General features: G+C 45.0%; 1 protein-coding gene across 3 annotated transcripts in view; it reads right to left on the reverse strand.

The window, feature by feature from the left end:
- Positions 1-243: 243 nt before the first annotated feature.
- The window catches only part of USPL1 (ubiquitin specific peptidase like 1), a 1,186,769-nt gene continuing 1,173,794 nt past the window's right edge, over positions 244-13,218 (reverse strand). For all 3 annotated transcript variants that reach the window (XM_044073246.1, XM_044073247.1, XM_044073245.1), the window contains exon 11: positions 244-2,078. In XM_044073246.1, the coding sequence (XP_043929181.1) occupies positions 334-2,078 (1,745 nt within the window). In that variant the 3' untranslated portion in view covers positions 244-333. The remainder of the gene's footprint in view (positions 2,079-13,218) is intronic.

The raw sequence follows: 13,218 nt of genomic DNA on the forward strand, positions 1-13,218 counted from the left end.
GCAGCGGTAGCGTTGTCGCCTCACAGCAAGAGGTTCTCTCCTTCGATTCTCTGCTGGAGCGCCTTCTGTGTGAAGTTTGCATGTCTTCCCCGCAGTCGAGTGGCGTTCAAAAGACATGCGTGAATGGGCGTGCCTTCGTTGAAGGTTGGGGATCAGGCTGGCACCTCGGCACCATAAAAATCGACTGCCAATTAGCGGATTCGAGTTCTGCTGTGGTGACCCCTAACCAGGAAAAGTCAAAATAAAAAACATTTTACAAACAATGCTCCTGTTGCAAAACACACACACAGTGCTGAACAGAAAAAAAAAAACTGCAAAAAATGTGTGTGACTTCTACAAATAGCCATGTTCAAAAAGATTTTCATCAAAATGAGGCAGGTCTTCCGGGAATGTACTCAGTGTTGAACCTGACAAAAGGTCAGAAATTAAATCCTCCTTTGTTTCAGAGTATGACAGATATGAGGTCTGGGCTGAAGAGAAAGAATGTGCCCCATTCGAAGGATTGTACATATCACTTCCTGTAGTTGCACCCCAACAATTAGCAGGATTAATGCTACTGTTAGAGTCTGCAGACTGTGTGAACTTTACGTTACTTTGTTTCCCACTTAAAACATCAGGAGAAACACACATGGTAGCAGGTGAAAACAGTTCTGCAAAGAATTCTGCATCACTGGAACTACTGCTAATGGAAGCAGTGGAGCTCATTGTGCAAATAGATTCAATATCTGCAATATCGATCTCATTTTGCAGATCTCTAAGTATTCCTTGCAGCTCTGCATGTTCATTTTCAGCTGTTCGCAAATAACTACCTAGTCCATCTGTAAAGTCTACCTCTTCCTGCTGCAGATTTTCTGCATGATCAAGCGATGCCAAGCGCTCTTTTTTTGCTTTAAGTTTTTTCATTAGTTTAAGACGAAGTTTGTGAGTTTTTGCATCAAGGTCTCCATTTTCATCTCCTAGTCTGCTTGTCTCACTTTTATTATGCTTAGACAATGGGTGTAAACTACAGTCAGAAGTAGCTGGCACAGTCACGTTAGTTAGAAGCCCACCTCCAGTTTTAACAACAGGAACCTCATTCTCTGATGTCCCAGGATTAACATTTGGAAAAGGATCTCTGGGCGCTGGAGCAGCTGCAGAGCTCACAGGCTTTCTAGAAAGAGGTTCTTCTCTTTTTGCTTCACTTTTCTTTCTGATGCCCTTGGGCTCAAAACCTACAAAGGTTTTTGCTTCTTTAAAAGGATGAGTGTCCACCTCTATAAAACGCAAACTACCTACATCAGTTTTATTGTGTTTCAAAGACACTGAGCTAGAAGGCACAAAAGAAGGATGCCTACTCAACAAACTCTTCATCAATGTTGTTCCAAACCCCTTTTTCTTGTCTTTCTCCACTGAATGAGAAGCTGCACTATGATGCTGACTAATTGCAGAAGGAAATGTAACACTAGACGGTGCTGAAACACTTGTTCCCACTGCATGGAGTGATGTCTGCTTATTCTGCACCTGGGAACATTTCTGATTTCTTGGTAACTTCCCTTGTTGCTTTACTGTAACTGCATGTTTTTCAGCACTCTCTCCTGGAACCGATGTATTTTCAGGCTGACGCACTGAATCAGCTGGCAAAGAGAAATCTTTTCCACACACTGAACTCATGTCAGTATTCTCTTTTTGTAGTGTTTGCTCATTACCCAGTGGTTTACCATCAGAGTCTACCTTTATCTCCACAAGGGTCAGTGTTACAACTGCATCATCTGCCAAGCCTTCCAAACCAGACAGCAAGCTATTGCATTTATTCTCCTGGACAGCACTGCCTGAACTTACTAACGGCATCTGAAATGTACTGAATGTTTTCTGGGATCCAGGTACTACAGTTTTTCCTTCATTGCGAGGCAAATTAGAACAAGACACTGGCAATGCAGTTAAAGAAAGTGTGCTTGCATGTTCTGTGATGGGTGAAGAATTTACTCCAGCAAAACTGCTCCTCTCCCAGATAACTATATGAATTTCTTCAGTAGGAACTTTAAATAAATCATGCTTGAAACAATCTGGACCTTTTAGGTCATCAAATTCCAGCCACGTACCTAAAATAATAAAAAAGAGAAGAGGAAATCATTTTAATAGCATCCACATTTACTTTATTCCAGAAGCATTCAACAGAGTACAATCAGAAGCACAACTAAAATAATCTGTGGACAACCAACCATTTGCAACATGACAAATGAAAAGTCATGTACTTAACATAATAGCAGAGGTTCATAACCCATGTCTGCACAATGGTGGACAACAGCATCCACAAGGAAGGGAGGAAAAAAGTTGCTGCATTTGGTGCTGCTCGAGGAAGCAAACAGTTTGCTGCATGGCTTTACCCAGTGATGGAAGATAACTCATGCTGCAATCATACTCGGGGACCACTCATATTGCACCAGAAGACATCTGATGAGCCCGTCTGCTAATGAACCGATCTGACCAGGGTGTGTGTGTGTGTGTGTGTGTGTGTGTGTGTTACTACCAGAAAGAAATGTTCATTCATCACTCATTCCCAAACCTCACAGACTCTTACTGAAGTGGATAGGATTTGGTCTCTCTTCTTGTTGAGGACAATCTTCACATGGTGACACCTATTCTCAGCTGCTCTCACTGCGCTATCTTCTGCACTGTGAATCACACTCATGGACGGCAACTTGACAGTACAGTTATTGCACTCTGGGGAAGTTGGCCAAGAAAGGCCTGCAATGCAAGTAGGAATCTCCTTATTCAAAGAGGTATGCTTGTTGAGCAGTGACTAACAAGAGGAAGTGAAAAAGAGCATCCTGTAAAGATTGGGAGAATAGAGCCATAAAAGGAGATGTTTGTGACACTGAACAATTGAAAAACATTGAAACCACAGTACACATAGGGTCCAATGTAAAACTCTCATGTTGAATCTCACACTTGTCACCAGATGAACAATTGACACCACAAATTTACAGCTGCTAACAGCGTGGGGTGTTGCTGGACCCGGTTTCATATGGAGAGAGTCAGGTCAATTTCAATACTGCACTCAGATTGCAGACTACAAATGTCTGCTTGTGACAGTTCTAATATGCGACTTCGCAGTGTTTAACAATTTACCTAAGGACATAAAAAAGCAGAAGTAATTGTTGGAAACAAGGGCCCTGTTGTGGTGACTAGGTTAGCTAGCTGTCTAGGTATGGGTATATTCTGTCCCCGAGCATTCTCAGGTCACCTGAGACTACAAACATACTTTTGGTGAACACCGGAGGGGACAGTTACAAGACCAAATGCAGGGCTCTGAACTGCTAAAGGCTGGCTCCCACATGGAAATTCAGAACTTTCTGAATGTCTTGGCCATCACTATATATTGGTTATGGCCTTTGCACCTCCATGATACCCACCTCCTTCCTGAAGGCAAAAGGAAGACCAACTCTATCTTGACCATGCAGAAAGTACAGTTTTGTACCTACCATAAATGTAGATGTTCACGTGTACACCCTGCTGCAGTCATCACACTTGGGTTATCTTGTCGTCAGGCGGTCCCGCAGTCGGCCTGAATTCCAAAGTCTTGGTCCGGCGTCAGTTGCTGTCGCTTCTTCCCTGACGTCAGTGTGCCAGGGGTATATATGATGCATCCGATGCCATTTTCTTCAGTTTTTCTTGCCCCAGATGTCAGATGCCCCCAAAAAGGTGGTCAGTAATTAGTACCAATCTAAAAAATTTAGCACAAATACACCATCCCTCCAGCTGTAAGCAAATACATCAGAAAGGTATTGTAAAGATTTAGTTAGGTCAGAGGGGATGGAGGGAGGGTAACCTGGACTGCAGCAGGGTGTACACTCGAACATCTACATTTATGGTAGGTACAAAACTGTACTATGTTCATCGTGTTACCCTGCTGCAGTCATCACACTTGGGTAGATTCCCAAAGCTAATGATGAGAGGAGGAGTCAAAGAGGGTTAGAGGAGGCTAGAAGGCCCTGCAGAACTGCAGTGGCGAAGCCAGCTCTAGTCTTAGAATAAAGTGGTAAGTGGTAGTGTTTGGTGAAGGTGTGTACTGAACTCCAAGTTGCAGCTTCCAAAATATCCTTGGTTGGCACCCACCTGAGGAAGGCTGTCGATGTAGCTGCTGCCCTGGTAGAGTGGGACCTTATGGTAGCAGGAACTGGTTTTCCATGATGGGTATAGCAAAAATGAATGCAATGTCCTATCCATTTGGAAATGGTCTGTTTTGATATAGCCTTCCCTTGTGAAGCTGCAGCATAGGATACAAAGAGCTGGTCAGATTTTCTGAAAACCTTTGTTTTATCCAAGTAGTAACGAAGTTGCCTGTGAATGTCCAAGGAATGCAGGAGTCTTTCTCCTTTGTTCTGTGGATTTGGAAAGAAGGTGGATAAGTGGATGGTTTGATTTAAAGCCACACTGGATACCCACCTTAGGCATGAAGGAAGGATTAGTTTCGTAGAGAAACTCTGTCTTGATGGAAAATGAAGAAAGGTTCCACTGCCATTAGTGCCTGAAGACTCTTCTGGCTGAAGTTATTGCTAGCAGCAGGGCAGTCTTCCATGATATAAACATTAGATCAGCAGAGAAAGCTGGTTCACAGGGAGGTAGTGTAAGTTTTTTCAGAACAAAGTTGAGGTCCCAGGTTGGTGTAGGTGCTCTCCTTGGGGACCTAATGTTTTTTGCCCCTCTGAGGAACTGCCTTAAAAGTGGATGTGAAAATAAGGGTGGATCCGTGTTGTAGTGGGCTAAAATAGCGGAGGCGTGGATTTTAATAGATGAAAAAGAAAGTCCTTTGTGCAACATCTCAGTTAAATACTGTAGAATCTGAGGCATGTGAGGCTGAAGGGTATTTTGGCCTTTAGCTTGGTTCCAGGCGCAAAACCTTTTCCATTTGTCCGAGTAGGCCTTCCTGGTGCTGGGCCTCCTAGCTTCCAGAATTACATCCATAACTGCTTGAGGAAGAGGAGCTGGCTGGTTGCTTAGATGATTTGCCATGCAGCCAAATTTAAGGTTTTGAGCTGGCTGTGTAGAATCTGATTGTTTTGCTGTGTGAGCAAATGAGCAATTTGTGGTAAAATCCAAGGTGGGCCCTGGGCCATATTCCTTAATAGTGGGTACCAGTGCTGGCGTGGCCAGTCTGGGGCTATGAGTGTCATTCGTGGTCTCTCCTTTTGACTTTCAGAAGCACCTTTGAGAGAAGGGGCAATGGAGGGAAGGCATATACTGTCAGGTTTTTCCAACTGAATGAGAGTGCGTCCACTTTCCAAGCTTGATGGTGAAGTGTCCTTGTACAAAATTTTGTTAGCTGATAGTTTTGGGGGCTGGCAAACAGATCTATGTCTGGGTGGCCCCATTTTTGAGTATCATTGCAAATACTTGTGGAGCCAGTTTCCACTTGTGGGGATCCATGATGTTTCTGCTGAGGTCGTCTGCCAATGTGTTCTTTTTTCCTGGCAGGAATTGAGCTTGTAGCTGAACTTGGTAAGCCAGTGCGTGCAGTGTTCCACAAGGTCATTGCTTGCCTGCATAGAGGGTAGGAGTGTGTACCCCCTTGTTTATGTACCACATTACTGTGGTGTTGTCCGTCCTTATTGTAAGCTGTCCTGGATGTAAGAAGTTCTTGAAGGCTGTCAGAGCATTCTGTACAGCTAGCATCTCTTTTTGACTGATGTGCAGATTCCTTTGATCTGCAGTCCATACGCCTTGAATGCACTGTCCTGCCATGTGTGCACCCCAGGCATAGTCCGATGCATCTGTTGTCATAGTTTGCCTGGCTGGAGTCAAGGTGAAAGGCTGACCCTTGTTGAAGTGACATGCCTGTGACCACCATAGAAACTCTTGTTGAAGGCAGGGAATGAGAGATATCATTGTGTCCAAGCTGTGGCTCTGTTGAGACCATACGCTTTTTAGGTACCACTGTAATTTCCTCATATGCAGCTTTGCAAATGGTATTAGTAGTATGCAAGATGCCATGAAGCCCAAGGCCTGCAGAATTTTTCTTGCAGGGAGTTGGGACTTTGTTGCCATTGTTTTGAAATATTGTCAGTTGTAGTTTGTCTTGCGTCAGATAAGCCTTCTGGGCCATTGTATTCAAGCTGGCACCCAGGAATGTCATATTTTGTGAGGGTACTAGTTTTGATTTCTTTTCGTTTACTGTGTACCCTAGGCAACTTAGATGATGTTTTACAAAAGCCAGATGTTGTAAGAGGATGTCCTTGCCTTCTGCTTGGATGAGGCAGACTCCAGGTATGGGTATATTTGAATTCCTCTTTGTCTGCAGTATGCAATTACTGGTGCCAGGCATTTTGTGAAAACCCTGGGCGCAGTGGATAAGCCAAAGGGCAGTGCAGAGAATTGGTAATGGGTTGAACCTGCAATGAAACGGAGGTATCTTCTGCAATTTTGTCTGATAGGGACATGCAGGTATGCCTCCTTGAGGTCCAACGTTACTAGCCAAGCTTTCTTGCCCAACATGGGAAGAAGCTGCTGTAGTGTTAGCATCTTGAATTTGGGTACTTGTAAGAAGGTGTTTAGAATTGACAGATCCAGAATTGGTCTCCAGGCATTATACTTTCTGGGGACTAGAAAGGGTCTTGAGTAAAATCCTTGGGCTTGCTCCCATGTAGGTACCAGTTGAATGGCTCATGTCCATGAGAGCTGTAATTTGTTTTTGAGCCTCTGCCCATTGATTTTGTGGCAGGTTTGGCATTCCTCTATTCGTTGGCAAGGTGTGGAAATGGAATCTGTATCCTTGTGAAATTATGTCTAGGACCCATTTTTCCTTTGTGACGATGTGCCAGTTGTCTGAAAAAAGTGCGAATTTTCCTCCCAAGGGAGCTGCCAAGAGAGTCTTGCTTGGCCATATGAGGTTTAAGTCATTGAGTTTGCCTTCTAGTAGTCTGGGGTCTGTCTTCTCCTCCCTTCTGTGCTGCATTGCCCCATTGTCGAGGTTTGTAGTGGGTTTGTGGTTGTCCTCTGCCTCTTGGGCGTCTGTATTTACCCATCTGTGGTCTGTCAGTAGCTGGAAAGGACCAATTTTTTGTTGGCCAATTTCTGCTGAAGCGAGGGGGCTGAACCTGTAGAAAATCTTTGACCGTCTGCATAGATTTTGCCTTATCCTCCATTTTCTTTAAGACTTCTGCTTTAACTCCAAATAGGACATCCTGCTGTAAGGGAGCATCTAGAGGCTTTGCTTTAACATGATCAGGCAGAGTTTGTTACTTTAACCAAGCATGCCTATGTGTAACAGACCCAGTAACAGCTGCTCTACAGGAAGCTTCCAAAGAATCAAATCCACATTGTAAAGTATGTTTGCCCACCTGTTCAGCTGCATGCAACAGAGCTTGCATTTCTTTCAATTCAGACTGTTGAGGGAGTGTGCTCATTTTTTGTTTTATTTGAGACATTAGAAATTGCTGGTATTTTAGCATGTGAAATTGACAATTTAGTGCTCTCATAGCTAGAGTGGCTGAGGTGTAAACCTTTTTCCCCCACCTGTCTAGTGCTCTGGAGTCCCTTTCAGAGGGTACAGGATTTTTTGCCATAGAAGCCCTTAGCCCCTTTGGGACCCTAGGAGATGGTCTCGGGATCAGCAACAGGGCTAGTCTCTGGATCAGCAACAGGGCTTTTATAAAGGAATTTGTGGGAGTCAGGCACTCTAATATCTGTCTGGTTTGGCTGGAGCAGGAGGCAGAGAATCTGGATTTAAACTAGATTCTAAGTAAACATCATCCACAATGTCTAAAAGTGGGGGGATAGCAACAGGTCTGTGCTGGGGGAGTAAAAGAAGCTCTGAGCCTTTTCTTTGAGTCAGAGTAGTCCTGACCTTCCCAGTGAAAATGTTCCCTCATAGTGTGTAAAGTTTCCCCAAAGGAGTAGTCTTCAGGGGGAGAAGCTGAGGGAATGGAATCCTCAGCATCAGAATCTTCATAAGGGGGAAAGGAGTAATCTTCTTCTTCAGAGGAGCCTGAGGAAATAGGCACTTGATCAGAGGAGGCATAATCTTCCTCTTGTCTAGGCCTTTTGTCGGGGGGGGGGGGGGTTGGGAACCCCTGATTAAAGAGATCAAATCTTCAGCCATTTTAAGCATCTGTTTCTTAGGCATGAGGCCTTGAACTGGAGACTGAAGAGCAGTCTTTTTTGGTTTAATAGGAGTCTTAAGTTTAGGATACGTTTTTATAGTGAGCGTCGTCGGTCTGAAGACACCTTCAGAAACTGAAGGTGTTTCTGCAGCACCGACATCTCTTTCTGCAATGTTGTCGGTAGGGTCTAAAGGAAATGGCTGCGTCGGCCTAGCACTCTCCGCCAAAGGATCCGAAGCAGTCTTGGGTTCCAATTCTGCGGTAGCCAGGGGGTGCGTAGGAGCCTCACTGAAAACCGGTGAACGGAGACCGGCCCAGCCTAGGCCTCTGATTCTGGCTTGGGTCTAGGCTGCCTGTCCTTATCCTTGTGTTTTTTGTGCAGGCCGGTAGTCAGTTGCTCCAACGGCATTGTGTAGTTAAATTTTCTACCGAAGTAGTGTCGTGCGAAATCAAAGCGTCTTTTTACAGTAAGCTTATTGAACCTAGCACAAAAGCAACAAAGTACAGTTTTGTACCTACCATAAATGTAGATGTCCGATAGATATGCAACTGCAGTCCTGACATATGGGTTGTCCTGCCTCAGGCAGCCCTTCAGTCGGCCGGATTCCAAAGTCTGGGTCCGGCGTCAGCTGATGTCGCCTCCTCCCCGACGTCAGAGCGGCTGGGGTATAAAGGCATCCGCCGACACCATCTTCTTCAGTCTTTCTTGCCCCAGATGCCAGGTGCCCTCCAAGGAAGGCTAAATTTTGTGAATGGATAAGCAAAAATTCCAGACATGCACAACAGTAATACAGATACACCATAACAGATTTCCCCAGCTAATGTAGGAAAGGAGGGAAAGGACCCAAGGGAAAAAGCAGAGGGGTAGGAGGGAGGGTAAACCTGACTGCAGTTGCATATCTATCGGACATCTACATTTATGGTAGGTACAAAACTGTACTATGTCCTTCAAGAATGCAACTACAGTCCTGACATATGGGTTGAATACCATAGCCAAGCTGGGGGTGGTAGGATCTAAGCAAGGGATGGTGTAGCTAAAAGGCCCTGCAGGACTGCCGAAGCAAAGCCTGCTCGGGATCTGGAGTATAAAGGCAGGTTGTAGTGTTTGGTAAATGTATGCACGGAGCTCCATGTAGCAGCCTCTAGAATGTCCTTTGTAGCCACTCCTCTTAGAAAGGCTGTGGATGTGGCTATAGCTCTGGTGGAGTGTGGCCTAATATTGGCTGGCACACCTTTTCCATGGAAAGAGTAACAGAATCTGATGCAGTGTCCAATCCATTTTGAAATTGTTTGTTTGGAGACTGCTTTTCCTTGCACTCCAGCAGCATAGGCTACAAATAGTTGGTCAGACTTCCTGGTGGCCTTTGTTCTGTCCAAGTAGTAGCGTAATTGTCTGTGTATGTCCAAAGTATGCAGCAGCTTTTCCCCTTTACTTTGAGGATTGGGAAAGAAAGTAGGCAGGTGGATTGCTTGATTTAGAGACACCCTGGATATCACTTTTGGCATGAATGAAGGATTGGTCCTTAGAGAAACTCTGTCCTGATGAAAAATGAGAAAGGGAGGTACTGCCATGAGGGCCTGTATCTCCGAGACTCTTCTTGCTGAGGTAACTGCCAACAGGAAGACAGTTTTCCAGGATAGAAATTGCATTTCTGAAGATGCTGCTGGTTCAAAAGGAGGAAGAGTTAATTTTTCCAAGACGTAATTGAGGTCCCATGCAGGAACTGGTGGTCTTCTGGGAGGTTTGATATTCTTTATCCCTCTTAGAAACTGTTTTAGCAAGGGATGCGAAAACACAGGTGGGTCACAGTTGTAATTTGCTGAGATTGCTGAAGCATGAATTTTAATGGAAGAATATGAGAGGCCACTATGAAACATTTCTGCCAAGTATTTTAATATCTGAGGTATGCTCATCACTGATGCATCCTGGCTCTTGTTGGCATTCCAGATGATGAATCTCTTCCACTTGGCCGAATAGGTTTTTCTGGTGGAAGGTCTGCGGGCTTCCAGCAAGATTTCCTGAACTTTTTCGGAGAGGGAGACATGGGTCAAAGTCATGGTACCCTCCAAGCTGTCAGCTGCAATGTTTGCAGGTTTTGATGAACAGTCCTGTAGTTGTGCTGAGTTAGTAGCAGAGGCCATTGAGGCAAGGGCCAAGGTTTGGTGTGAGTTATGCTCAGTAGCAAAGGATACCAGTGCTGCCTTGGCCAGTCTGGAGCTATCAAGATTCCTTTTGGTTGTTCTGCTTTGATCTTCAGTAACACCTTGGTCAGTAATGGTAGAGGAGGAAATGCATAAATTGTTAGGGTATTCCAGCTGAAGGAAAGAGCATCCGTTTTCCAGGCTAGAGGATGGTGTGTCCTTGAGCAGAACCTGTCCAGGTGATGATTGAGATGAGAAGCAAAGAGATCTTCCCCATGCAGTTGTGATTTGTGAGAAAATGTGTGGATGCAGCATCCATTCGTGTGGATCCAAGACATTTCTGCTCAACCTGTCCGCCATAACATTGTCCTTGGCCGGAACAAACTGGGATTGCAAGTGGATGTTCAGCTTCAGGGATTTTTCCCAAAGAATCATTGTTAATCTGCAGAGGGGATACGAGTGAGTGTCCCCTTGTTTGTTTATATACCACATGACAGTGGTGTTGTCTGTCCTTATTAGCAGATGACCTTGTTGAAGATATTTTGCAAAGGCTTCTATTGCATGTATCACTGCCAACATCTCTTTTTGATTTATGTGCAGATGCATTTCCGTGGGAGTCCACTGTCCTTGAATGCATCTGCCCTCCATGTGTGCCCCCCATCCATGGTCTGAGGCATCTGTTGTAATGGTTTGACGTGCTTGAGCTTTGTTGAAAGGCATGCCTTTGTTTAGATGACTTGCTTGAGCCCACCACAAAAATTCCCTTTGCAGGCATGGAATGAGTGGTATTACGTCTTCTAGGTTTTGGCTGTGTTGAGACCATAAGCTTTTTAGGTACCATTGTAGCTTTCTCATGTGTAGTCTTGCCAGAGGGATCAGAAGAATGCAAGATGCCATGAACCCCAGGGCCTGCAGGGTCTTCCTTGCGGTCAGCTGGGTAAGCTTTGCTAGGCTGTTGAAATAGTCTGGTAAATGCTCTTTTCTCCTCTGTGAGGAAAGCCATTTGTGATTGTGTGTCCAGTTTTGCTCCTAGAAAAATAATCTTTTGGGATGGCAATAGTCTTGATTTTTGTATGTTGACTGTGTATCCCAAAGCCTGTAGCAACTGAATGACATAATCCAAGTTTTTTATCAAGGTTTGTTTGCTGTCTGCTTGTATGAGGCAGTCGTCCAGGTAAGGGTATATCTGAATCCCCTGGAGCCTGCAATGTGCAACTACTGATGCCAGGCATTTCGTGAATACTCTGGGCGCAGTAGATAAGCCAAACGGCAATGCTGAGAATTGATAATGCTCGGTTCCTGCAAGAAATCTGAGGTATCTTCTGCAACTGTGTCTGACTGGGACATGCAGGTATGCCTCCTTGAGGTCCAGAGTAACCAGCCAAGACCCCTTGCCCAGCATGGGAAGGAGTTGCTGCAACGTCAGCATTTTGAATTTTGGCACAATGAGAAAAGTGTTTAGAATGGACAAGTCCAGTATAGGCCTCCATTGCCTTTCTTTTCTTGGAACAAGGAACAGTCTTGAATAGAATCCATGGCCTTGTTCCTGAGGAGGAACCTTTTCTATTGCTTTTATTTGTAACAGCTTTGAGACTTCTAAGAGTGCCTCTGCCCTTTGATTGTGTGGCAGGTTTGGCATGCCTTGTCCCGTTGGTAAGGTATAGAAGTGGAACCTGTAACCTTTGTCTATTATGTCCAGAATCCATTTGTCCTTGGTTAAAATGTGCCAGTTCTTTGAGAATAAGGATAATTTTCCACCTAGAGGTGCTTCTCTTTGAGCCTTGGTAGGCGGAGTGAAAGTCAAGTCATTGTGATTGTCCCTGTGGTGCAGATGAACTACCTGCGCCACTTCTCTGATTTGGTGGTTGCCATTGGCGGCCCCTGTAGGAGCCGCGGTATTGCCCTCTACCTCAAGCACGCCTGTTTTTTCCCCTTTGAAACTTGTCTGGAAAGGACCAATTCTTTGAAGGCCAATTCCTGCTGAATCTGGGTGGCTGAACCTGGAGGAAATCCTTGACTGTCTGTACTGACTCTGCCTTTTCCTCAATAGACTTCAATACATCCTGTGCATTAGCACCAAAAAGCTTCTGTTTTTCCAGAGGTGCATCCAGGAGCTTTACTTTATCATGGTCTGGCAGTGGCTGTTCTTTCAACCAAGCATGTCTACGTATCACGGCCCCTGTCATAGGTGCCCTACATGAAGCTTCCAATGCATCATAACCACACTGAAGAAAATGACTGCTAACCTGCTGAGTGTTATGAACCAAATCCTGCAATGCCTTTCTATCTATAGGCTCAGGAGAGGCTAACTTTTTCTGCAAATCATCCATTAAGTAATCCTGGTACTGAAACATATGAAAAAGGCAGTTAAGTGACCTCATGGCAAGGGTGGAAGAGGTATAAACTTTTTTGCTTCATCTCTCCAGGGACCTAGCTTCCCTGTCAGTGGGCACAGGGTTTTTGGCAGAGGAAGTAGCCACTCCTTTGGGGCCCTGTGAAATAGTTTCTAGATCCACAGAGTGGGCCTTAAAGAGATGCTTATGAGTTTCAGGGACCCTGTAATATCTGTCTGGCTTTGCAGGAGCAGGAGGAAGAGAATCAGAGGAAGCACTGGAGTATGAGTATACATCATCCAGGACATTCAACACTGGAGGAATAGCTAAAGGTCTGTGCTGGGGTAACTTAAGGAAGGTACGTAGCCTTTTCCTGGAATCAGAAAATTCCTGACCATGCCACTGAAAATGTTCTCTCATGGAGTGGAGAACTTCACCGAAAGAAATATCCTCTGGAGGAGAGGCAGAGGGAATTGATTCCTCAGCATCAGAGTCCTCATAGGCCTGGAAGGATTCTTCTTGGGTGTCTGAGTGCTCTGAATCCCCAGAGGCTTCATCTGAAGAGAGGGTGTCTACCTGCTCAGTTCTAGGCCTTTTATCTGCAGGCGGCTGAGAACCCCTGATAAGAGAGATTGAATCTGCAGCTAGAGTCATGATCTGTCTAT

This window comes from Protopterus annectens, chromosome 5.part1 (assembly GCF_019279795.1).
Source record: "Protopterus annectens isolate FY-2018-M chromosome 5.part1, PAN1.0, whole genome shotgun sequence".
In the NCBI taxonomy this organism is placed as follows: domain Eukaryota; kingdom Metazoa; phylum Chordata; order Ceratodontiformes; family Protopteridae; genus Protopterus; species Protopterus annectens.